This window comes from Kwoniella dejecticola, chromosome 10, assembly GCF_000512565.2.
Source record: "Kwoniella dejecticola CBS 10117 chromosome 10, complete sequence".
Lineage (NCBI taxonomy): Eukaryota > Fungi > Basidiomycota > Tremellomycetes > Tremellales > Cryptococcaceae > Kwoniella > Kwoniella dejecticola.
In genome coordinates, this window is record NC_089310.1 from 1,031,757 (window position 1) to 1,055,478 (window position 23,722).

Consider the following 23,722-nt stretch of genomic DNA (forward strand, 5'->3'; position numbering starts at 1 on the left):
CATGCAGATGGTCCGACGGTTGAAAACGTGTTCAACGATAGTGAGTGCCTCAGGAGACAATTCGAGGCTTATGTCCAGTCTGGGCAAACAATGGCGATACGATCAGTCTATGCTATGCGCATACCTCGGCTCTGAAGGGCGACTTCGTCCGAACGGGCAAGAGAGATCTCAGCGGAATGGTACGTTACTTCTGAAATATTCGTAGCTGAACAGCAGCTGCACGACGGTGTGAGCTCGATCAGCCGGATGTTCTACGGCGCGGTATCCGATTTCTTCGCTCAAGCGGTTATCACCTTCTTATTGGGCCATCGAAATCTATCCGTCTTCAGCGAATTTTTGGAGACTATGACCAGTGCCGACGCTGCGAGTGTGGTCAAGCTGTCCAGGATACGGGCGGTGGCCAGTGAGTTCACAATATTGGGACCGGGCTGACGACAGTCGAAACTTGTTCTGCACGAGTTCTGAGCGACGGCGAAGAGCGTCTAGGCGGATGGACGCTTCTGTCACCAGAATCCCGCAGTGTAAGGATAAGTCCCGGGCTGGAAGAGAAGGTGCTGCTTCTTGTGAGTCACTCCCGATTCGGAATTCGCTGACAAGCAGACTCGAGAGGCGATATATGTTGTCTCCTTCAATTACTCGCTCGAAAAGGTCATGGAATTCACTCGAATCCCGTTAAACTCTATTACGTCGGTGCAGAAAGGTGAGTCGCACGGCAAAGATATGAGCTGATTATTAGGCGCATATATCTTGTCCACATTGCAGGAAGCGAGTCGTGATCCGAAAGAAGTGAGTAAAGTAATTCTTAGACTTTAGCTTACATGCGAAGAATTACGGCTTTGTCATCAATTTCTCGCCGACAAACGAGTCGACGAGGTATAGCACATACTCCTTACGCAACAAGCTGCCCTCTGTTCCTCAGACTGCGCCCGAAACGCCTCAACCCTCGGTAGAACATGCAAGTATCAACCCGGATATCACCGAATTTTACGCTTTCAAAGCGATGCCTGGTCATACGGGAGAAGATGGAACATGTCAAGAGATGGTCAATCACGTTGTTGAGCAGATTGCTGAGGTGTACAAAACGGAAGATCTCGTTGTACAGAAGGATATCGTGAGGTAAGCAGCACTTGCAGTATCTACTCGCGAGTATGGGGTTGGAGCTGAATGGCTTAACCAGTTTGGCCGAGGCCGAATCGTCCACTTCTATTCTAGACAAAATGGATTATGCTTTCAAGCGATTCTTGTGGCTCTAGTGGATCTGTGTATTGTAAAACATGCATGCGTTCCCGCTCTCTACTTCTTAGCAAACGGAGTTTCTTGCAACCACGACTTGAGATCGGTCAACCAAGGGAAGAGCTTCTTGTTCTCCCCTACATCAGCTTCGAATTGATGATCATTGAAGAACTGAAGACCGTCCATCAGCATTCTGTCGCTTTATGGGATCTCATGGGGTCAGATGCTCACTTGAAAAGCAGCAGCAAAGGCGCCTGGGAAGACGGGGTCTTCTTTGGCTTGCAGAGTCTGTCCAGTAACTTCCTTCCAAGTATCGATAATCTGATCAGGTGTCAATTCGTCTCCTGCAACATTCAGGTGCTTTCCAGCGAATTCTTCGGGTTTGTCGAAAGCCTCCGCCGCGATCTTTCCGATATCTTTGACAGCTATGAATTTGAATGTACTATGAGAGGCACGTTTCCAAGTAGTAGAGACTTGATCGAGGTATAAAGGCCAGTAGAAATTCTCCATGAACCCTACTGGGGCTAAGATCGTCCATTTGAAAGGTTTGGACTTGATACTCGCTTCGATCTTTCTCTTCAAGTCGAAGCTAACAATTGCGATCTGTATCAGCACTTTATACCGTGCCTGTCACCCACAAGACAGATTCAGAGGCAGGATTAGCTATGTCGACTCACAAGGCAATGCCGGTATCGTCGATCCCACTGGAATCACTACCTGAATAGACGACATGCTTGACACCATGTTTGGCCGCGGCCTCTACGATCGCCAGACCTATAACCCGACTTCTACCATCAGCGTCTGATCCGCACCTATCCTCTATCGCGATGATTGACGAGGCCGGTCGGAAAGTTCACATACCTTGTCGGAGATGTTCATCTGGATCTTGGGCCGCCAGAGCGAAGAACAAACCATGTATAGGTTCTTTAAAAAGGGTATCTGGTTCTTCGAGGGATCCTTCAACCAGCTCAACGCCTAATGCTTTGGCATTGTCACTTGAGGCGTCCCGGGTTGCTGCGATGATTCGATATTTGGATTGATCCAGCGCCTGATATCCACCGCATGGTTAGTCACGGGGAGCCTGACTGAGCTGTGAATATCTGAAGATCCAGAAGCTCACTTTGATGACAGCTCCTCCTTGTTTGCCGGTAGCTCCAATGACTAATATAGTTTGTTTGGCTGACATTGCGTTGTACGTTCACTTGAGTGTTCTAGAATGGATCGTTCGAGTAGAGATATGTGTAGTGGTGTTGGCTTTGAGAAATGACAACCAGCCGCCAGATTACATCTCTTGTCGCTGCTTTATATACCATGGTCAGTCACTATCCATCATCAGTAAACATTGATTTCACGTCAGCATCATGTGTCATCATCGTTATCTTTGTCATCAGTGAGAGTTTATCAGCAGAGCAAAGCGTCAAAGCCATCAGCCAGATCTCGTTCATCTTCGGTGTCCGAGGTCCTAAGTAGAGTCAGTCCGAAGGCGATCGAATGGAAATATGGAAATTACCGAATCCGGCAAAAATCGCAAAATCAAGCGTGTGCTGAAAATGACGGATGATGTGTAAGCACTGAGAAATTCATGTTTGATGACCTAAACAATGAGAACGGTAACGTCATGCATCAAACAGCGTTTCGTATACGGACTTCAGCTCGCCGATCTTCTAGCTGCATCTTCTCTTACTTTATACGTCTCCCTAGAATCCTAAAGATTTCCATCGAAAAGTGACATCCATCAGCAATTGAATGCATATGTGCATGGTCAGATTGGGGAGTGATGGGTGACTTACTTTGAGCACACTGAGATCGATTTCTACTATTTCGAGCTTGGGCCCTACCTCGCAACTGGCTACTTTACCTCTGAGAGGTACCCACGCTCCACTTCCGCCCATGAACCCTTCCAAAGGATCCCCGCCAGCGTTGCACATGATCCACACTGTCTCGGTCTCTGCGCACCGGGCGAAGCATAACGATTGTACCATATGGTGCTCGTACTCCGGATCATGTTCGTATTTGTGTATGATGCTTTGAGCATGGAAGGAGCGTCAGCCAAACGACTAACCATCAGAGCGGATCTGAGGAGGGGAGGAGAGAAGAGTGATAATGCGGAATGCAAGGGGGACAGATGTAGAGAAGTCCGGAGACCCGGGGGAGAGGAAAGGGAGAAGGAGGGAGAAGGGAGAGGAGGGAGAGGGGAGAGGAGGGGAGAGGAGAAGGGGGGAGGGGAGGGGGAGAGGGGGGGGGAGGGGGGGGGAGATGTGAGGGGCGATGTAGGGGAGGCAGTGGAAAATGATTCTAGAGGAGAGGGAGGGTATACTTGAGGGGTGGGCGGCAGTCGGTATACCAGAACGTCGGCGCGAAAATGACATCTGCGCCTTGATTTGCGAGATCTTGCGCATGAGCAGGGTCAGCCTGCGAATCTATGTTCAAGTATTCCCTGCGCATTCGCTTCACTGCAAAAAAAAGAGGTTATTCAGGTGTTCGTGTATGTTTTTGTACTCGTGTCAATGCCGAGACCAACTTGACTTACCGTTCAGGATGCCATAGATTCTTTTTCGTATACTCCCCAATCAACTCTCCTTTCTCATCAATGAAGAACGCCGTATTATACAGTACCGGCTGAGCACTCTCTTCTGTCGACAAGGGGTGTTTCTCCAGATATTTTGCCCATTCCAATTGCGCCGGGGTGATGCCTGGTTGTTTGGTATTCGTGTGCGTGCTCTTAGCTGTGTGAGTTGAGATATGGTCGAAAGGGTTCGAATCCGGGATAGGACCAGCTCCTTCTTCTCTTGTCCCATGCACAATCGTCCCGCACAGTGCTATTCCATGTATCTTCGCGAGAGTCTGCAAGAACGTTAAGAGGTGTTTCGAAGGGAATGTGAGGTACTTCAGTGTCCAGATACAACACAACTTAGTCCCTCGTTCTCCAGCATCAAACACAGACTAATTGGATTTGATGAGAGCGTCTGACTGACTCACCTGTCTATTCTGATTGACGATACCTTGCAAGAAGTATTCTGGAAAAATGACCACTTCTGCTTTTCCAGCCGCAGCTCTTTCTACGTATTCTACGGCAATCGTGAGATTCTGGTCGATGGTGGAGAATGGAGATGTCGAATGCGGCTTTTCGAGTTTCGCCGGACCCTCGGGCGCAACAACAGGCGCTGTTTGAGCAATGGCTACGCGGATCTTGGTCATTGTGCTGTGATCTCACTCATTCAATGGCTAATATGGAGTGAGAACAATGTTTTCTCATGGACGTCAGTCGAGGTGATAGGATGAACGACGAGATCTCGCTTAAATGGAAAGCCGAGAATTATCATTGCCATGTGATCTGCAACTGCAGGTTACGCATCCGCAACGCGGTTTATTTTTGCAATAATGTTCTGCATTACTACGTAAACGCTCATTCATATCTCAAGCTCGATGTCTATATAAATTTTCCGGGTCAGATTGGTCCGACGACAGCTCTGCGGCTTCTGCGTTGTATCAAATGGAGCTATCTTAGTCTAATCGGTTCCTGTTGTGACTGTCTACGTGATCGCGCAGCGCGCACTGAGACACCGCTTAATCTTCTCGGTCAATAGAGTGCAAGTCGAGGTCTGCGGGGTCAGCTGGAACGCTGAGGATTCGGAGGGTGTTGGTCTGAAAATCCGGTTTAGCGAGATCCACAAACGGCGCGGTTTCGCACTCACATGACCGAGACCACCTTTCCATCCTTGCACGGCCATGACAGTAGCTTCTGGCTTAACGATGGCGAGTTGAAGGGCAACTCGGAGACCATACCTGAAGGGCATGTCAGGAAATGCTCGCTCAGATTAAAGGAGCCCAGCTCACCTGATTCGGTTGTCAACGTCGATTTGCCATTTGTCTCCAGGGATACCCCGAGGCTCGGGGTACCAAACAGGGTATACACCTCGGGACAAGTGCAGTTGTCTGGCGGTTTGTTGGTTTCGAGTGACTAACGAGCCTTGTCAGCATCAATGATAACGAACGATGCAATCAACTTACCACAGATGATAGGGCATTCGGGTCTGTACTTGGAGAGAAGTCTGGCAGAGACACCACTTGTGGACAAGACAATGATAGCACCGGCGTCTTGCTCCATGGCAGCGGCTACGGCGGAGAGAGCGAGAGTCTCGGCCGTTTCGGTTGGTCGAGGGGTGAGGGCTCTGAGCTGGTCAAACAAGTGTGGGTAGGCGATCGATCTCTCAGCGAGGTAGGCGGTTTCGGCCATCATTTTGACTGTCGCGGGCGTCAGGATACCACATCGGTCCAGGATGTGGTCTCACTTACCGGCTTCGATAGGGTATTTACCCTTGGCGGTCTCACCAGAAAGCATGACACAATCGGCACCATCCATAACGGCGTTGGCAACATCTGACACTTCAGCTCGGGTGGGTCGAGGGTTGTACTGTGGATGGTGGTCAGCTGGAATGCGCGTACGGCGGGTCTGAGGTCGCTTACTGTCATAGACTATGGAAACTTCATATCAGCACTGCATTAGGGGGCAGAGACGACGCTGACTCACCTCAAGCATCTGAGTAGCACAAATAACGGGTTTACCAGCGACATTACACTTGGCAATCATCATCTTTTGGGCGACGAACACCTGACTTGCTGGGATCTCGATACCCAAATCTCCTCGAGCAACCATTACACCATCGGTCTCCCTCAAGATCTCGTCAAAGTTGGTAACACCTTGTTCATTCTCAATCTTAACAATGATCTTGATGTTGGCTCCTTCCGTACCGAGGACCTTTCTAATCTCCTTAACATCGTTACCGGATCGGATGAACGAGGCGAAGATCATGTCAACACCGTTCTTGACACCGAAGGCCAAATCAGCCTTGTCCTTTTCAGAGAGAGCAGGCAAGTCGACGGCAGTCTTGGGGAGATTGACACCTTTTCTGGAGGAGAGGTTACCGGAGTTGAGGGATTTGACACGGATCTTGTTGTCGGCTTCGATGGCGATGACTTGGAGGGAGAGGATACCTGAAGGGGGTGTCAATTTATATCCACATGAGATCCAACTCACCATCATCGACATAAATGAGTTTGCCAGGAGCAGTGACTTTGGGTAAGTTGGTCTACAGAGGGTCGATCAGCATTTGTAAAGCACTTAAGCGAGATACGTCACTCGCGTAGTCCATGTAGATTTGCTCTTTGGTACCAGTCTCGGCGAAAGCTTTGTCGGTGGTGATGATGAATTCATGTCCGGCATCGATAGGGACCTGAATGGTGTCAGCCTGTCTACGACGTTCATGCTCTGAGCATCGACTCACATCGGTGTCGTTCGTCATCAAACCAGTTCTGATCTCTGGACCCTTGGTGTCAAGAGCAATAGCTAGAGGTCGGCCGTTGGGGCTCTTGGCAGCAGCTGCTCGGGCGTTGTCAATGACGGATTGGTGGTATTCGTATGAACCGTGCGAAAAGTTCATTCGCACTGAGGCATTTCATGAGCACGTTGACAAAGGAGCAAACACTGAAGGATGACTTACCAATGTTCATACCAGCATCAGCAAGATTGACGAGGGTGTCGACATTGTTAGTCTTGGGACCGATGGTCGCAATGATAGAGGTCTGAGAGTTTCATGAGCTTCGATTCTATTCAGATTATGGTGACTGCAACATACCTTTCTGAAGAACTTCTCCTCTGGAGTCATATCATTAAAATTGGTGTTGAAGGATGCTTGCCAAGCAAGCTGGGTAGTGGGGGTGTTGTTGGAGTACGGACTGGTAGACATGATGTTGAGCGGACCTCCTATGGAGAACTGACGTTGACGAGGTTGCGCGCGAGGATCAGGCGGTAGTCGATGAGGTTGATTCCAAAGGGTTGGAGCCAAGGGGTGCGTTGGGGCAACGTGTCCGAGCATTGTGTGATGGTATATGCAGGGGTATTCACAGGATGAGAAGGAGAAAGGAAGAAACCAACGGTCAGCTTGATGGGTTCTATACTAGGCAGAGACATTCGCACAGTATGAGGAATAGAGTTCGTCAAAACGTGCTACGGGATCTTGACGTCGTCATAGACCATTCAAGTTTTCGAAAGGAATGACAACCCGACCTCGCTCTGCTCCACTTTGACTCAGACAGCAATGAGCAAACACGAGGATGTCACTCACTCTTTTGATGGGTTGTATAGGTGTATATGTAGGGATATACAATGTATAAAGGATGAGATGAAGCTGGTTGCAAGTATATAACTGTTGATGGGTTTACTATTATTGCCCCAACAGAAAGTCATTACACGCTCATCGTTTTATCATTTTTCGCTATTTTCTGCACGTTGCTCCCCTTCTCATTGGCTTGAGATAGGCATCAAACACTCAAATCAATAATTCCGCCGGCAATTCATCTTTTTCACCGTTTGATCCACGTGAGACACCCTGAATATCGCCAAAACAGTAGCTGAATATCACTTGTATTCCTCATAATGCCACATCATCGCTCTGCGATCTCCTCGTCTTCGGAGGCGTCAGAATATGGAATTTCAGAAACGAGCCAGGATTCAAGCATAACGTCCTATTCCTCTACTACTCTCGCGTCAAACCAACCAAACTTCCTCAGTCAAAGTGGAACAAGCGACCCAGACCATTTAGGACAGCGAATAACCCCCCTCAGAGGTAAGCGCAGGCAAGAGGCTACACCCGATCCATACGAAGAATACTTCATCCAGCAAGCCAAACTTTTCAGACACCTTGAAAAACGGTATACCAAGTTCCAGAAGAAGCAGAAAGAGGAACAAGGTCGTGCGAAAGCAAACAAGAACCAGAGATTCACGCCCGTGCCCAAATCTACTCACAAGCAAGTGGTCCGGACAACACATTCTGAGAATACTAAGCATCCGACCGTCGAAAAAGCCTATACAGATACAAACAGCAGTGATTCGGACACCATGATCGGTTCAAGTGTAGCTACTATCAGAGGGCAAGCTGGACGAGCGTTATCTCAAGCTGCTGTAAGTATTCTTGTATTCCTTGTTGCAGATCAGGCTGACGAGTTGTGTCGAATCGCATCGCATCGCATATAGCGCCCGGCCACGTTCAATGGCGCGGTTCATCCCACCGCATCTGCATCCTTCTCATCGACCGCTGCTACTTCCGTACGAAGCCAGAAACTCTCGCCGAAAAAGAAGAAGAAGGTAGTCAATCCAGATGCTATGACAGCATCCGAGGCTGCTCGAGTATTACGAGTGAGTTCAACTTATCCACCCTTGATTCCATCTCCTTTCATCCTACCGCAATTGACCAATGCTCGATTTAGGCCCTTGAAATTGCCAATCCAACATCGTCATACTCCCTTACTCTATCGACCAAATCCACCAAATCGTCATTACCCATCCGAGGCCATTTCCACCTCCCATTAGATCCCCGCCGATCATCCGAGGTTATACTGGTATTCGCCGAACCGAATTCACCATCATCCAACCTAGCTAAAGCCGCGGGCGCAGCTTATGTAGGAGGGGAAGAATTGTTCGAGGCTGTTTTATCGGGTAGAATATCCCCGACTCGATGCTTGGCTACTCCCGGTATGATGCCTCAGGTCACCCGAAATTTGGCGAGATATCTTGGTCCGAAGGGGCTCATGCCTGTAGCCAAACGAGGGCTGGTAGGTGAAGGTGAAGAGTTGGCTGAAAAGATCAGGGACGCAGCTGGTCGGATGGAGTACAGGGCGGATAAAGAGGGATTGGTCAGAATTCGTAAGTCGTTCACCTCCTTCCGGATAATGTCATTCCGAAGCTGACGTGACTTTGTCTCAGCCGTCGCTCGAGTGAGCTAGTCGCGCAGAACTTTTGGTGAAACCCTAGCTGACAAATTTTGCAGATGGACTTCGAGATACCCTCGGTGGAGAATAACATTCGATCTTTCATACAGACAGTGCGGGATAATCAATCAGCAGGAACGACCGATGACGCCGTGACTGCTGCTGCTAAGAAGAAGAAGAAGGGTACGTCTGCCCTCGCTTTTTCTCAATGGAAGCAATGCTGACATTGTCCGCAGGCTCCTCGATCACCGCTGTCAGACTAGAAACCACCAACGGCCCAAGTATAGAGATCAACGATGTGTTACAGTAAATATGCATCTTATGTATGAATGATATGATCCCTTCTACACCTTGACTAGCAGACAAGCTACACTCCCCAAAGCCCTTCGTATATCTTGATAATCCACATCGTGGGCTTTAGGTACATCATCAGTATCAATTGACTAATCTATACTGGAGGGGAGGGAACAACTTACTATCTTCGACTTCGCCCCATTGTTCAATCTGACTCCTTACTTCCACATGACTCGCCTCCGCCGCTTGATTCGCCGTCAGTCGACCTTTACATAATGCTAGAGCAATAACGAATGATTTCGAGGCGTAAGCAGCTCTTTCAAACGCTGCCAATTCCCAGCTGTCCATCTGTTCCAGGATTCCCCTCAATTTGCTTTTCACCTCTTCGCTCTGCTTAGGCGGAGAAAAGCCTTCTGCCGGGTTCAGCTTGACGTCGTAGGTCTCTTGTAACCATGAGTAAAGTGGATCCCAGTGCTCGTGTTGCATCCGAACCAGCGATGCCGGGGTGTCGTTAGTGAACCTGCAACATTCTTGACTTCAGCTCTGTCCCACTCCGTCCCGAGACCTGCACTGAAGTGAACCAGGCGGCCAGCGCAGGAATGCAGGAGAGGATGAAGCTCACAGGATAGTGTCGGTATCAAGGTATTTCATCATCTGATCTATCACTCCCGACCTGATCGCGCCTTCTTCCAATCCATCTATGGCTCGAGACACAAGCGATGTCTGCAATGCATGGAAAGATGAGCAACCAACTTTGTACTCTCCGTCGATGGTGAGATATGACTCACCACAGGCAAAGTATGCTGTTTCAACACTTCATCCTGATTTTCCCATTCATTCGCAATCAACAAAGCCAACAACCGCCTTTCGGCCGGTATAACCAATTTCGACCCGCCAGGCGTCTTTAATGCTCGATGATCTAATGTTACTTGTAGTCCTCCGGATTCCGACTCGGTCTCGGTCTCTTTGATATGGACCGTTTTCCAGAATCGTCGAAGGGTGACTTCGGCTCCTATGGGGTCAAGAAAGAATCAGCGGTCGTCATCACAGTGTCAGATGCACATGCTCGAAGACACGGGCATTTTTGAATCGAGAGACTGACTATTTGTTTGAGTTAAAGCAGGTCCATCTTGCACTGTAGCTTGTACTGCTTGCGTCGAGGAATACGGCCTTGGCCTACTGCTCGAAGGAAGGGCCCATCGCGAAGCCGGGAGGGACGGTCCACCAGCAGCGAGTCTGACTGTCAGCCGACTTGGCTGAGAGACGATCGGGCGGAATGATCGAGCGACTGAAGCCATGACGCCTACTTTGCTGTTTATATGTGCGATGATATCGAAAAGCAGGTGTTTCAGAATTGGTTTTATTTCTGTTTCGGTTATTCATCAGGTCGATCGAAATTCATCCATACCTTCGAGTTCGAGTGGAGGACGCTTGGACGACGAATTCTGTTGTACATTAGCGGAAACAAATACACTCCTCCGTCTCATTAGGATTTATTGTAATTGTCATGGTTGAGCTCGGGTACCGGCATCTCAGAGGATGGCCGACTCCGCCGAATGACATACGAAAACACACACACACAGACGCAATAACAAATACAAATAGAGAGACAGAGCACGGATAGTCATACACATACACCTGCACAGCGACAGAGGGGATAGACCCCTTGATACTCCTTTCTCCTGTCTTATCGATCAATGTGATCGCGATCGCATATTAGTCATCTTCAAACGACCACGACCATAACCAATACCCGACCCCTTTCATCCAGATCCCATAATTCCAACCCCCTTTCGTTTCGATAGACCCAATCGCAATCCCAGTTACAGCTCAGACTGCACAACGGCATACAACAATCTCAACTCCACATTCAACGTATTAGCGTCAGTCTTGTCCTGATCTATCTTGACTTTCCCTACACTCCTGCCAATCGTCAGCATGGCGCCTTCGAATGTGCCGCCTGACGGTGATTCACCCACCAACTCAAATACGAGCAACCAAACTGACCCAAAGTCGTCCGAACCACCGAAGACAAAGCAACGGAAGCTCAACAGGACACTGCCCCAGCTCAAGCGGAATGCTGCATGTCTGCCTTGTCGACGGCGGCGAATCAAGTGCGATGCCGGTAAACCGCATTGCTCGTCTTGTGTCCGAAGTTATCATTTCTTAGCTCGAACGCAGCCAGATGAAGAAAGGGACGCCCGAGGAGTTCAGTGCTTCTATGATGAAGATGCAGAAGACGTAGATGACGATCACACTCAACAATTCGGACAGGGGCATGAGCATCACTTGAAATATTCTACTGGATCCAGCCCATTGGACTTGAATAGAGGCATGAAGAGGAAAGATGCTTCGGTTGACGAAGATCCCAAAGATGTCATCAAGAAGCTGGAGGATAAAGTCGGTAAGCTTGGATACCGTTCTCTCCTTTAACTCCACTGCTGATGTGATAGTCGAAGCTGACTCTGGATGATTGGTATAGCGGAATTGCAACAACGTTTAGCTGCTACTAGCGTATCAAGCCGTTCTGGCAATCCCCATACCACAAACGGACAGACCGACCCATTTATGCGTCCTGACCCGGTCGGAACCAGCTCTTGGGCAGGACCGACGCCTAATACATTCCCAGCTGATTTCCTCAGCGCCCCGTACGATCCACCAAACCTCGCTGCTCAGCTGTCTTACCCTGCTCCGTTGGAATTCAACCCTACCGGACCAGGCGCTCCGCCGACTTCCATACCTACCGTTGTGCCTCAAGATCCGCAATCGACAAGGAGATCCACTCAGATTACCGACGCGAATGATATAGACGCTGAGGCCGGGAGGTTCAGCGGACCATTCTTGGATATTCTTTTTCCTGGCTGGCCTCCGAAATTGCCTACTCCATGTGAGTAAGCGGTCGTGCAATTTGCCTACCCAGCTGACGCTCTACATCCTGACAGCGATGTTGGAACATCTGTAAGTCTATAGGCTGACCTCGAATTACTCAGTGGAGCTCTACACTTACTGATAAACGATTAGCGTTGAAACATTTTTCAACATGGTGCCATCCGTCCCTCGGGTCATACATCGTCAATCGTTCCTCGCCAGATTAGCTCTCCCGCCCACCCATACCGACTATCCACATGTCTCCCTGCTCCACGCTATCTGCGCTGCTGCTGCAAGGTACACAGCAGCTGTCAAATGTCGACCTGTTCGAGAAGCAGTAGAAAAGACGAATTCAGATGCCAAGCGAGCGAATGGAAAGGGTCTGCCATATGAAGATCCAGCAGATGAAACATGTTTCTCCGAGCGAAATGCCAGGTATGCTATGGCTGCTTTGAAGTTTGAGCATGTCAGCGGAAGAGGTCTTCTGGATATGCTACAATGCATGGTGCGTTCGACGTCTCCTCTATGGCGTATCAGACGCTAATGATGTGCATCAGATTGTTCTTTGTCATTGGGGTCAATCGAGCGCAAAGTGGATCGAGGGATGGGTGATGATTGGCGGAGCGGGTAGACTTGCGATCTGTCTTGGACTGCTTGACCACCAACCAGACCATTTTGGTATGCCGGCTTTGCGTCAATCGATCCTCGGACCTCCTAAATCAGACGCCGAAAGAGAGGAACGTCGGGCGGTAATGTATTATATCGTTGCGAATGACTGCATTTCGGCAGCTTCTTCCGGATGGCCCAACACATTGCCCGTAGCCGAAATGGTGAGTCATTCCAGCGAAACTGCGTGAAGGGTATCATCTGAATGCCCGCATGATCCAGACAACAAGAATGCCTTGTCATCGAATGGATTTCGAGAAACTGGTAAGTGACGCATCGCAAAGTCGCTCCGTTCTGCGCTGATCTCGGGAACAGAAAAATATGCCTGAGAATCCTCAATATTACCATTCCCCGGATCTGTTCACAAAGTACGTCCGCCCATCGGAGCATAAGTGCACCGAGCTGACCTTGTTCTAGCCATCCCGTTGCTGATGGATTCAACATGATGATGAAAGGTGAGGCTCACTCGTAAGGGCCTTACGCTGACCAATGCAGGGATGATACTGCTCTCGCGGTCTTGCCGATTCATCCGTCAATGCCGTGGCATGGACGCTGCGGACCGACTGCTTGCAAAGCAAATGCCTGAATTCAAGCAGATCGATGCGGATATAGCTGCTTTTAAGTGAGTCAAACATATTCAGTGCATGAATTAGCCTCTCCTGACAATCGAGCAGTCTCCACTTCCCGCCTTCTCTTCGAGATCCGATACAATACTTGCAGGGACACGCCAAGGGAGTCGACGCAGATCTCATCGTAAGTCTCCTTATTGCCGGATCATCCGCTGACACATTGTCTGAAGGCCGCTCACCTCATCCCCCGGATTGCGAGCATCTTCCTGCACGAACCTTTCGCCGACATCAGTGATGCCTCGTGCTCTTCTGCTCAGCGCTTGCTTATGGAAGCTAGAGCGGTGCTCAACATCGTCTACTTGGTCGTCAGCAGTAACGCCGATATATCGTATATGGTGATGCCTATCTGTTCATGTAAGTCGTTGTGCGAGGATAGCCAAAGCACGCTCGCTCACAGCCCTATTAGTCTACTTCTTCACGGCTTGTCGAACGTTACTTCTGTTCTATCAACGTGCTCTTGAAACCAACGACCACGGTGCTGCTTATGCTTTCCGATCTGAGATTGTGGTCTTCAAGTGAGTCGTCGGTCTGGTTGCCCATCAATACACGGCATTTACTGATTCCACATACAGAATGGCATTTGGCGCCCTGGCTAATCGATTCGCGATGGGAGCTCGTCATCTGATCATGGTCGAGATGGTAATGTCGCATATCGAGGAAGAAACTCTAGGACACCCTCTCCCGGACGATACCGGACCTGTACCTAAATTGCCAGCTCAACCTCCAGCTTGGCAAGTGGCTCACCCTGAAATTAGACGGGAATACGATCCAGCCGGATTCCCAGTCAAGACGCCCACTCCTCCGCAGAATATCACCCATCTCAGCCAGCCTGAAGTGCCTGGCCAAGGTCCAGTGAGACCGCATTTCGAGTCGCCCGTCGGTCCAGGTGGACCTTCAAATGGACAAAGTCCGAATGGATCGATGGTCTGGGTAAATTGGCAAAGTATAGCAAGTCATACGACGGAAGGAGTCTTGCCTCCTGAATTAAGGGATGATAGCTTGAGGACCCCAGCTCAGCAGGTAGATCCCAAGTTCTCGTTGTTGTAAATTGTAGATTGTGCATTGTCCATTGTAGCTTACCATGCACATCTGATGCAATAATATGTGTGAATAGCCGATAGTCTCTGCGTTGCAGGGGATATGCTGTATGCGGAATAGCCATTCGGATCTTCCTAGATTGACCGTTCGAGCGTTTATCTATCAATGCGCGTTTAGTCGATAGTCAGCTGATCGACTCGCATCTTATATACACGAGTATTCTGTGTTCTGTCCAGAGAGCGCGACGGCAATCCCGACTTTAGTGTTGGCAGTCTACCCACCATCGCGGACCGTTGTGCTGATGTGCAAAGCAGATCATCGGCGTGTCAGTATCGGTGTTGGTGTTGGTGTTGGTGTTGGTGTTGGTGGGGAGATGACATCACCATCACATGGTGCGCGTGAAGAGATACGTACGTACACACGATTTGACGATTTTGCCTCCGTATTTAGCGGGAACCTCTGTCTGCCTGTGGGAGCATGTGCCAGGCGCACAGAAAAAGAGATCTGCAATTTATTGGCATAGGAGCGCATGGGCGGTAATTTACTACTTTGTGCCTTGCGTTATGAGTTAAAAATCTTTTTATAGAAAACGAGATGATTTTCGCTTTCGCTTTGGTCTGGTTTTGTAGATTTATGATTTCGAGACCGGCCGGAACTACGAAGTCAACTGGGACTGGGTGCTTCCATATGGTCTTTGGTTACTCATATTGATAAGAGCGCTCTTCTGATTGGACTGGATCTCATTCGTTATCGTGCTAGAACAGGACGCGGACAAGTGGAGATTAAGGTATTTAAGTATTTTCTCATTCTCACCTTAGCTCCAGCCTATCAGTCCAGCTAGTCCGTTTTATCCCAATGAGTGAGATGTCATGTGGAGCATGTAATCCCTTGTCTTGTCCCGTTATCTCGACCAATGACCAATGAGCTAGTAGATGCGTATGAAGTCATGCTGCATGGCAATGGATGTCAAAGCTATATAAGTGATCACCCCCATCCTTTTCGATGATCGACCATTTACTGGATAAATATTGATCACTTGATCTCTTGTTCTCCGATTAAACGCCCGACAAGCATCACACCGTGGTGAATCACCTACAGCTCTACGCTAAAGTAACTCCAGTACACAGACGAGTGAAACTAGCCAATTGGAATAACTTTACTGTCGTCAGTCAGTCTGTCAGGAGACCAACCTCGCTTAAATTCGAAGACACCACGCGATCCCTCGAAAATTCTTATTCATTTTCCATCTCATCTCGCCTGCCCGAAACGAGCCGAAATTTGCTCTTCTTAGAGCGTACTACTGGAACTCGACCTGTATAAGCATCTTATCGACCCATATCCCAGGAGGCGTTTGAAGTAGATTGTTATCTGAGAAGGAAAACTTATAATAACAGCGCTTCTACATCGAATCCAGCTCGTCCGATATATACTATACTCTGTTTCCCCCTTGCGATAATTCAGACAATCCTGGTTATTTAATACCCGACAAATCGGTTCTCGTCTAGTCTGGCCAAGATGTCGGGCAAAGAATTGGGTCCTTCGGATCTCACGGATCCTGCGCCCAGCTATGAGCTGAATACGATACCCAAGAAGACGGAGTCTCACCCCGAGGCGTTCGTGACGGACATCAATGGTGATCGGGGGGAAAAAGCTGGGTATAGTGGAGAGAATCAGAAAGTTGATGGGCCTGGTGAGTGGGATCTCCGCCCTGCCCTGCCGTGCCCTGCCTTGTCCCCTCTCTTGGCTCTTCTTCACTCGCATCTCCCCGCCCCCCGCCTTTCTCTCAGCCGTGTCGTTCCTCCTCACACGCATGGGGAGGGAAGCAGGACATACGCTGACGGTGACGGAATGTTCAGCGGCCAACATGGAAGATGGGAACATGCATCGAACGCTCAAACAAAGACATATGGCTATGATTGCTCTCGGTGGAGCGTAGGTCTGCAGACACACGGTGTACACTTATTCGCTGACCTCAAAATTGAAATCATCAGCATAGGAACTGGTTTATTCGTGGGGTCTGGATCGGCGTTGAGCACTGGAGGGCCTGTCGGACTGTGGCTGGGATACATTTTCATGTCCTCTATCGTGTGAGTGAAGGCAGGCGATCGTGGAGTCAGAAAATAGAGGAATTTTGGCTGACCGGACATCACCGCAGATACTCTATGATGGTCGCATTGGGTGAAATGGCGGCTCTGTTCCCCGTAGCCGGTGCCTTCACTCATTGTGAGTTTATCGGAATTGCTCAGGATCAAACGCTTGAGCTGACCAAGATGATCGCAGACGCTGCTCGTTTCGTGGATCCCGCGCTCGGTTTTGCTACCGGTATCAACTATTGGTATTCCTACGCTATCACAATCCCCGTCGAAATCGTTGCTGCTGCCATCGTCATCTCATACTGGGACGCAACCACCAACGCTGCCGTCTATATCACCGTCTGCCTGGTTTTAATCTGGGTCGTCAACTTGTTTGGAGCTAGAGTGTATGGTGAAACCGAGTTCTGGTTCTCCGCCATCAAAGTCGTCACCATCGTCGGATTGATCTTACTCGGTATCGTCTTGATGTGTGGAGGTGGACCCAATCACGATGCTATCGGATTCAGATACTGGCGCAACCCGGGACCTTTCGCCCAGATCTCCATCGATGGGGGGGACGGAGTGATCGGTGGCGCGTGGGGACAATTCTTAGCATTCTGGAACGTTTTCATCCAAGCTGCTTTCTCTTTCCTCGGTACCGAAATCATCGCTACTACCCTCGGAGAAGCCGAGAACCCCAGAAAGACCGTGCCCAAGGCTATCAAGCGAGTGTTTTTCCGATTGGTTTTCTTCTATATCGCCGGTATCTTCGTCATCTCGGTCTTGGTCCCTTACACCGAGCCCAACTTGCTCAACGGATCCGGAAACGCTGCTGCCTCGCCATTTGTTATTGCCATCAAGAATGCCGGTATTAAAGGTCTACCCTCGGTCGTCAATGCTGTTATCCTGGTCGCTGCTTGGTCGGCCGGTAATTCTGACCTGTACGCCGCAAGCAGAACTTTCTACGCCTTGGCGCTGGAAAGACAATTACCTAGAATCTTCAGGAAGTGCACCAAACGGGGATTGCCCATCTGGAGTGTGGTCGTCACTGGTTTATTCGGGGTTTTGGCCTACTTGAACACCGGTGGAGATAGCGCTGTCACCGCCTTCAACTGGCTGTACAACATCTCGGCCGTGACTGGTGTTATTACCTGGTGGTGGGCTTGACTTTCGCAAAGCTTCTCTTGTGTTTTCATGCTGACGACCGTTTCCAGGGGTATTCTATTGTCTTACCTTCGATTCTACTACGGCTTGAAGAAGCAAGGTCTGACCCGAGACGATTTCCCTTACCGAGCTCCATTACAACCTTATTTGTCTTGGTACGGATTCATCTTCCTCACCCTTGTCATGCTAGTGAGTCATCGCCTTTACGTCTTCAGGTTTTGCTACGATCGTGCTGTATATTGACGTGTTATGACCTTCGCTTTCCCAGTTCAACGGATTCCCTGTTTTCCTCAAGGGCAATTGGGATGTATCAAACTTCTTTGTCGCATATGTCTGTGAGTATAATTCTACTCGTCATTAAGCCTGTTCTGTGCTGATCCATGTGTCACGATAGCTCTCCTGCTCTTCGCTATCTGCTGGGGAGGCTGGAAGATCGTCAAACGCACCAAGGTCGTTCCACTGGCTGAGATCGACTTCACAACTGGCAGAAGGGAGCTTGACGAACTTGAGGCGCTCGATCGGGAGAGGTTCAAGGTGGAATCAAAATACCAGAAGTTTATGAGTGTATTATTCTAAATCAACTTGTATTTTCCGCCGCACCGCCAGGGATATATCGTCATGTCGAATGGATATGGCAACTTCCTTTATTCATGCAACTATAATCTCACAGGCATGGATCAGTACGGGTCATCGCTGGGAAATTCATGCATGCACAATGATGTCTACATTTCTGATGATCGATTGGCGACTTTTTCAGCTGGGACAACGGAAGCTAGCACCGTTGATTCAGGGCCACGTGCTTTATGTTTTTATCGTCCCGGGTAAGGTTAATCGCATCGAACCACTGACGTCGCCACGGTGAACAGAAATATCAACTTCCCCATGAATTAACACTTATCCGTTACCTCAACTCAACGTGTTCAGCTTATACCTGCAGAGCTGAATTTACGCTCCAAGCAAACCGACCACGCCTTCTTCCACCTTGTGACAACCCCTTGGCCCGATACGTGTCGATCAGCTAGGGCGTCGTGTTCGCCTTTCCTGGGGGTGGCCACCGGGCATTTCTTGGCCTTTTGGGGCATTGATCTAACTAGACCTCAGTAGCCATGCAGTACCTGTCCAAGGCATACAACTACTGTGAGTCTTCTACCGACTGAGCCTCCGCTAATTATCCAGACTCTGGTATCAACCCGGCTACTCTGTCCGGTGCGATCGATGTGATAGTCGTTCGTCATGTCGACGCCGCAGGCACAGTCACCCTATCCTCTTCGCCCTTCCATGTTCGATTCGGTAAACTCCAAGTCCTCCGTGCGGCAGAAAAGACCGTGACCATACGGATGCCCAACAACCTCCCTGCACCCCATGTAGCTCCATTCGTGATGAAAGTCGGAGAAACGGGAGAAGCTTTCTTCGTTGTAGAAACGGATGAACAGGTGCCTGCGGATCTGCTGACTAGTCCGGTAGTCATGCCCACACACGTGAGTTCGGCTGTTCACTGTACAAGTACTGACAAATGCCAGACCGACATTCCATCCTCCCACACGACAACGCAAGAGACTGAGCTGCCCGATACCAATCATCACCATTCACTTACGCAAGAACCGTTTGGGGAGACCGAGAAACAAGTCCCACACGAATCGCGATTAGCAGAGGTGGAATTCTTAGACCTTAATGCTGGCTCGACATCGACGCCCGAAGCAGATGCAGTGTCAAGCAAGCGGTCTTCCATAGTGGAGACCGCGTCAACCCTCTTGCCATCCATACCAATGCTATCATCCCGCTCAGCCAGCAGGTCCGGCTCACCTCCCAAAGATGACCCTGCAGACCCACCGCCGAACGATGAAGCGAAGGCTAAGAAGACGGACAAGCCTGTAATTTCCACCACGGACAAAGCGCCAAACCCATTGGTTACTGAAGACGGACAATCAGTGCATCTTCCGGAAAGAGACCACACATTAGCAAATCATGAGGCTTTGATCGCTAGCGAAAATGCATCAGCTGCGGAGGACAAACTACCGAAGATCAAGCCTGGACAAGGGGAAGGTCCAGCTGTGCTCTACGGCAAAGATGTAGTTCTGGACATGGCAGGGTATCATAGTAGTAAAGGGGAAAATCCAGCTTCACCGCCTCCGGAAGATAGCGATCCACAAACAGAAGCATTCATCCAGGATCTACTTGCAGCTTCACACCCTCCAGATACCGCCAGACCACCTCTCCTCCCTTCGCGCGCGACGGATTCTGAAGTCCCGGTAAACGATCCCGAGGACACTCCCATTTCCTCGCCGGCACCAGAACTGGCATCCGAACCGGATCTGCCTGCCGCTCTAGCCAATATGCATATCTCTCCGCAGTCGATCTCGCGGCGCTTCGATCGTGGACATTCAGAACCTCCACAAGACCATGTGGACATGTCTAGATCGCCGACGCGAGCAGCGATGGATACCCAGTGGGATTGGAGCAGGAGACAAGCTGCCGATATGAGTCGCACACGGTCGGGAACGATGGGTGAAGACGCCCCTTCCGGCCCCATAGGAAGGTTGAAGAACGTGGAGGAAAACCCGTACATGTTCGTGCTCGACGTGCAGGAACGATCGCATCGATTCGAATTATCGTGGAATGAAGCTTTCTCAGAGGTGAGTAAGACAGTCTACAGGTCTATGCTGACCTTCCTTCAGACTGACGAGGCCGACTTCCAGAAGAACAGGATAACGTTCCAGAAGTTCATCGAAGATCCAGCGGTAGTAGATGATCCACGCTTGGTAGTCAAGTATAATTCGATGTGAGTGGACTTGCTTGAGGCTTTTTGCTGACAAATCAGATATCGCACCTGGTCGACAGACTATAGATTGTTATACGCCCTTTCCATGTATCGACGTACACTACTGCCTCCTTCTAGTCCGTCTTTGCCCTCTCTGTCTGACATGGGTGTCCCTGATCGACCAGCAAATCGGCCGTCCTCCGGGTATGGCTGGTCACGATGGTGGAGAAGGGGCCAGAGCACAGCGACAAATAGCATAGCCCCGCCGACACGGTCAAATACTACTCCTATAGATGATCCGCCTGCGGCGCAAGCTTCGGTAGAGCCGACGCGTAGCGATTCCGTCGATACGTCGGAGGGAAAGCAATATGCCAAAACCTTGCGTCTTTCGTCCGATCAATTGGTGAGTTATAACAGTCTCTGTAGCAGCTGACAAAACGCAGAAATCGCTACAACTGAAATCCGGTCCCAACACAATCCAATTCTCCGTGACATCCTCTTATTCGGGTCTGGCAACGTGTACTTCTCGTATATTTCTGTGGGAGGAGACGGATCAAGTGGTGATTTCAGATATTGACGGAACGATTACGAAGTGCGTGACAGTGAATCAAACCGTGGCAGCTGTGCTGATGATTGGTCAGATCCGATGCGCTTGGTCATGTATTCGCTGCGATCGGCCGAGACTGGACTCATCTTGGGATAGCCAAGCTGTATACCGATATCGGCAATAATGGTTATAAGATGCTATATCTGACATCTCGAGCGATCGGTCAAGCGGACGCTACAAGACAGTATTTGAAGACGATCACACAAGGTGAATATCGGTTGCCGGAAGGGCCAGTCATCATGAGTCCGGACCGGCTGATGGCGAGTCTTCATCGGTGAGTAGCGGTGTAATCCTCGTTCTGTATCAAGCTGATAGGAGTACGTAGCGAGGTGATCATGCGGAAACCAGAATTGTTCAAGATGGCCTGCCTGAGAGATATCCAACGCTTATTTGGCGAACAAGCTAAAGAGGCGTTCTTCGCCGGCTTTGGAAATCGAATAACGGACGCTATGAGTTACAGGAGTGTCGGCATCCCAGCTGCAAAGATATACACCATCGATTCAACGGGTGTGGTCAAGACCGAGCTGCTCTCGGCTGCTGGGCATAAAGGCAGTTACATTCAATTGGTAAGTCTTATCACATTCATACAACCGCTGACAGGAACAGAACGATTTGGTCAATGAGGTATTCCCACCGGTCAGCACGAAGAATAAACCTGAATTCACCGACTTCAATTATTGGAGAGACGCCATTCCGGATATCCCCTTACCTGACTTATCACCCCCGTCGCCCGCCTTATCAGCTCGAAGCGACACTTCTGGTCGTCTTAGTGTGTTAGGCAAAATCACAGGCATTGGTCGAAGAAGCTCCAAACAACCGTTGTTACCCACTAGCGAACCATCTTCTCGACCTTCAAGTCCGCTCTTCGCTCCTTCGATGACGCCCGACGAACTCAGCGAGATGGAAGCCGAAGCGGAAGCGGATGACGATGATCGGAAATCGCAAATTAGTATGCCGGGTTCATTCGACGATGAGGAAGAACAACTGAACTCGATGGGAGATTCGTTCTTTGATGATCGGAATAGAAGCCGGAATGATATAGAAGCTCAGAACGGGCAAGATCGCGGACCTGGAGATGATTCTTTTGACGATGACGATGCTAATTTCGATGATGATATTTTGGCTGCTGGCGAAATGCAGCATGTCCCGTTTTAGAGGGTTTTTGCTCCGATTGCTCCGACCGCCATTTGATTGTACTGTATATATACACCTCACGTATCTCACGCGCATCATGCATCATGCATTTTCTATAACATTGGATCTGATATTGGGTCGGGGCCGATCGAAGAATTACTAAGGCGGTGGTGTCGTAAGCCGTGAACGATGTCCGGAGCCTACATGCAGATGTGGGACTCACGAGAAGAAGAGAACCTTGATAGCTAGTGCCATTCCGCCGTGTAGGGCTATCACGGCGATGATGAGTAGTCTGGTCATCTTGTTGTCGGCCTGAAGGGGGAAAGAAGGTAACGAGTAAGCCTCTGTCCGGCCCAGAGATAGTCAAGGTAATAATGACAAAATCGTGATAGCTTACCGATGCGAGAACCGGATATATATTCTGGACTCTGCGTTTTTCAATCACCAACAACGAAGATTAGTGTCCAAATCTGGGAACGGTGCTTGTCGCTTTCCTGTGTCTGTCTGACCTTGCGATTTTGACCGGGTTGTGATCTGGATGATGGGGAAAGGTTATTTTGTTGACTCACAGGAAATAACCCGAACTCGCTGCTCCACCAAATACCAATACCCATCTCAAAATACCGACGGGAATCAAGCACAGCAGACTGACGGGGATATATACACCCATTGCGTAGCCGTACAGCCCCAGTGCTTCAGCTACACCCCATTCACCTACACCTAACCATTTCGTCGCGCCCCATAACAACGCTGGTAAACCCAGTCCGTAGAAGTAGACGACTGAGACTGCTGTAGAGAGCAAAGGTAGATTCGAGTTGGCATGCGAGGAAGATAGGTATTGCGTTATCGAGGAGATCGAGGTGGATGTTATGTATAATACCAATATCAGCGTTGTCAACGTCCAGAATGGGCCTATTATCAGATATGAGGAGCAATGTAATCAGCTTGGTCTGCTTGGTCTCATAGATTCGTGGGCAAGAAGCAAGCTGACCGTATAAATCTATTTGACCATCGCAGTTCTCAGCAATAAAGCCCGCACGAGGGATCGTAGCCATCCCGACTCGTTTCAGGACTATGTCGGTATCGACATCGAAGTATGTTTGGTAGTATGCCAGGTTGAAGAAGCTGTGAGGGACTTCTGGAGGTGAAGGAGAGGTCGCTCGAGGTGTATGACCATCAGTAGGTAAGAAAGCTATATCACCGCGATATATCAGTATCCCGTGGAGCTTGATAGGTATATTTTGTCCTGCTCTAGGCTCACTCTTGAACTCCAAGCCATTGCCTCGGTCGTTGATCTATCTCTGTCGAATCAGCCTATTACGCTGCTGAACGACTTTGACTTGGAACGTGACTCACCTCGTCGTCCACGTCTACGACGGCGTAGCCTCCTTGTGACATTGTTAGCGTTGTTGATTTCCTGATGCGAGCGATTGAAGAGAAGGCCTAGCGTAGATAGCATATAACTGAACTGTTAGCATACCTCGTCATGATA

At 49.6% G+C, this 23,722-nt stretch overlaps 12 protein-coding genes across 12 annotated transcripts; 6 read left to right on the forward strand and 6 right to left on the reverse strand.

Moving 5' to 3' along the window:
- Nucleotides 1-246: 246 nt before the first annotated feature.
- I303_107919 (uncharacterized protein) lies at nucleotides 247-1,253 on the forward strand (the record flags this gene model as incomplete). Its single annotated transcript, XM_065969706.1, has 4 exons — nucleotides 247-403; nucleotides 601-700; nucleotides 814-1,116; nucleotides 1,178-1,253. The coding sequence occupies 4 exons, from the start codon at nucleotides 247-249 to the stop codon at nucleotides 1,251-1,253; spliced, it is 636 nt and encodes a 211-aa protein (XP_065825778.1).
- A 40-nt stretch (nucleotides 1,254-1,293) lies between these two features.
- On the reverse strand, nucleotides 1,294-2,419 carry I303_107920 (uncharacterized protein; the record flags this gene model as incomplete). The annotated part of the gene is made up of 5 exons (XM_018411178.1): nucleotides 1,294-1,404; nucleotides 1,465-1,822; nucleotides 1,911-2,007; nucleotides 2,095-2,281; nucleotides 2,354-2,419. The coding sequence occupies 5 exons, from the start codon at nucleotides 2,417-2,419 to the stop codon at nucleotides 1,294-1,296; spliced, it is 819 nt and encodes a 272-aa protein (XP_018259846.1).
- Nucleotides 2,420-2,881: 462 nt separating this feature from the next.
- On the reverse strand, nucleotides 2,882-3,215 carry I303_107921 (uncharacterized protein; the record flags this gene model as incomplete). Its single annotated transcript, XM_065969707.1, has 2 exons — nucleotides 2,882-2,938; nucleotides 3,024-3,215. 2 exons carry the CDS (start codon nucleotides 3,213-3,215, stop codon nucleotides 2,882-2,884), a joined length of 249 nt encoding a protein of 82 aa, XP_065825779.1.
- A 313-nt stretch (nucleotides 3,216-3,528) lies between these two features.
- On the reverse strand, nucleotides 3,529-4,431 carry I303_107922 (uncharacterized protein; the record flags this gene model as incomplete). Its single annotated transcript, XM_065969708.1, has 3 exons — nucleotides 3,529-3,670; nucleotides 3,764-4,119; nucleotides 4,213-4,431. The coding sequence occupies 3 exons, from the start codon at nucleotides 4,429-4,431 to the stop codon at nucleotides 3,529-3,531; spliced, it is 717 nt and encodes a 238-aa protein (XP_065825780.1).
- A 369-nt stretch (nucleotides 4,432-4,800) lies between these two features.
- On the reverse strand, nucleotides 4,801-7,109 carry I303_107923 (pyruvate kinase; the record flags this gene model as incomplete). The annotated part of the gene is made up of 12 exons (XM_065969709.1): nucleotides 4,801-4,878; nucleotides 4,929-5,019; nucleotides 5,071-5,194; nucleotides 5,245-5,478; nucleotides 5,530-5,647; nucleotides 5,701-5,709; nucleotides 5,765-6,228; nucleotides 6,272-6,323; nucleotides 6,378-6,467; nucleotides 6,519-6,679; nucleotides 6,735-6,816; nucleotides 6,870-7,109. The coding sequence occupies 12 exons, from the start codon at nucleotides 7,107-7,109 to the stop codon at nucleotides 4,801-4,803; spliced, it is 1,743 nt and encodes a 580-aa protein (XP_065825781.1).
- A 560-nt stretch (nucleotides 7,110-7,669) lies between these two features.
- I303_107924 (mitochondrial 54S ribosomal uL1m domain-containing protein) lies at nucleotides 7,670-9,310 on the forward strand (the record flags this gene model as incomplete). The annotated part of the gene is made up of 6 exons (XM_018411181.1): nucleotides 7,670-8,194; nucleotides 8,267-8,428; nucleotides 8,500-8,935; nucleotides 8,996-9,006; nucleotides 9,060-9,183; nucleotides 9,237-9,310. 6 exons carry the CDS (start codon nucleotides 7,670-7,672, stop codon nucleotides 9,308-9,310), a joined length of 1,332 nt encoding a protein of 443 aa, XP_018259849.1.
- Nucleotides 9,311-9,344: 34 nt separating this feature from the next.
- Nucleotides 9,345-10,592, reverse strand: I303_107925 (uncharacterized protein; the record flags this gene model as incomplete). The annotated part of the gene is made up of 5 exons (XM_018411182.1): nucleotides 9,345-9,415; nucleotides 9,477-9,814; nucleotides 9,917-10,017; nucleotides 10,083-10,306; nucleotides 10,397-10,592. 5 exons carry the CDS (start codon nucleotides 10,590-10,592, stop codon nucleotides 9,345-9,347), a joined length of 930 nt encoding a protein of 309 aa, XP_018259850.1.
- Nucleotides 10,593-11,232: 640 nt separating this feature from the next.
- On the forward strand, nucleotides 11,233-13,300 carry I303_107926 (uncharacterized protein; the record flags this gene model as incomplete). The annotated part of the gene is made up of 8 exons (XM_018411183.2): nucleotides 11,233-11,698; nucleotides 11,777-12,181; nucleotides 12,237-12,252; nucleotides 12,316-12,667; nucleotides 12,720-12,992; nucleotides 13,051-13,092; nucleotides 13,144-13,196; nucleotides 13,246-13,300. The coding sequence occupies 8 exons, from the start codon at nucleotides 11,233-11,235 to the stop codon at nucleotides 13,298-13,300; spliced, it is 1,662 nt and encodes a 553-aa protein (XP_018259851.2).
- Nucleotides 13,301-13,325: 25 nt separating this feature from the next.
- I303_107927 (uncharacterized protein) lies at nucleotides 13,326-14,504 on the forward strand (the record flags this gene model as incomplete). Its single annotated transcript, XM_065969710.1, has 5 exons — nucleotides 13,326-13,450; nucleotides 13,503-13,581; nucleotides 13,628-13,811; nucleotides 13,864-13,972; nucleotides 14,030-14,504. The coding sequence occupies 5 exons, from the start codon at nucleotides 13,326-13,328 to the stop codon at nucleotides 14,502-14,504; spliced, it is 972 nt and encodes a 323-aa protein (XP_065825782.1).
- Nucleotides 14,505-16,010: 1,506 nt separating this feature from the next.
- Nucleotides 16,011-18,307, forward strand: I303_107928 (uncharacterized protein; the record flags this gene model as incomplete). The annotated part of the gene is made up of 8 exons (XM_018411184.1): nucleotides 16,011-16,185; nucleotides 16,352-16,427; nucleotides 16,487-16,582; nucleotides 16,651-16,718; nucleotides 16,776-17,724; nucleotides 17,782-17,920; nucleotides 18,000-18,066; nucleotides 18,126-18,307. 8 exons carry the CDS (start codon nucleotides 16,011-16,013, stop codon nucleotides 18,305-18,307), a joined length of 1,752 nt encoding a protein of 583 aa, XP_018259852.1.
- Nucleotides 18,308-18,837: 530 nt separating this feature from the next.
- Nucleotides 18,838-22,251, forward strand: I303_107929 (uncharacterized protein; the record flags this gene model as incomplete). The annotated part of the gene is made up of 9 exons (XM_065969711.1): nucleotides 18,838-18,868; nucleotides 18,980-19,209; nucleotides 19,252-20,364; nucleotides 20,407-20,510; nucleotides 20,577-20,821; nucleotides 20,907-21,081; nucleotides 21,131-21,370; nucleotides 21,422-21,662; nucleotides 21,721-22,251. 9 exons carry the CDS (start codon nucleotides 18,838-18,840, stop codon nucleotides 22,249-22,251), a joined length of 2,910 nt encoding a protein of 969 aa, XP_065825783.1.
- Nucleotides 22,252-22,343: 92 nt separating this feature from the next.
- On the reverse strand, nucleotides 22,344-23,628 carry I303_107930 (uncharacterized protein; the record flags this gene model as incomplete). Its single annotated transcript, XM_018411186.2, has 7 exons — nucleotides 22,344-22,389; nucleotides 22,454-22,542; nucleotides 22,628-22,658; nucleotides 22,800-23,142; nucleotides 23,222-23,422; nucleotides 23,492-23,525; nucleotides 23,587-23,628. 7 exons carry the CDS (start codon nucleotides 23,626-23,628, stop codon nucleotides 22,344-22,346), a joined length of 786 nt encoding a protein of 261 aa, XP_018259854.2.
- Between the last annotated feature and the right edge of the window lie 94 nt (nucleotides 23,629-23,722).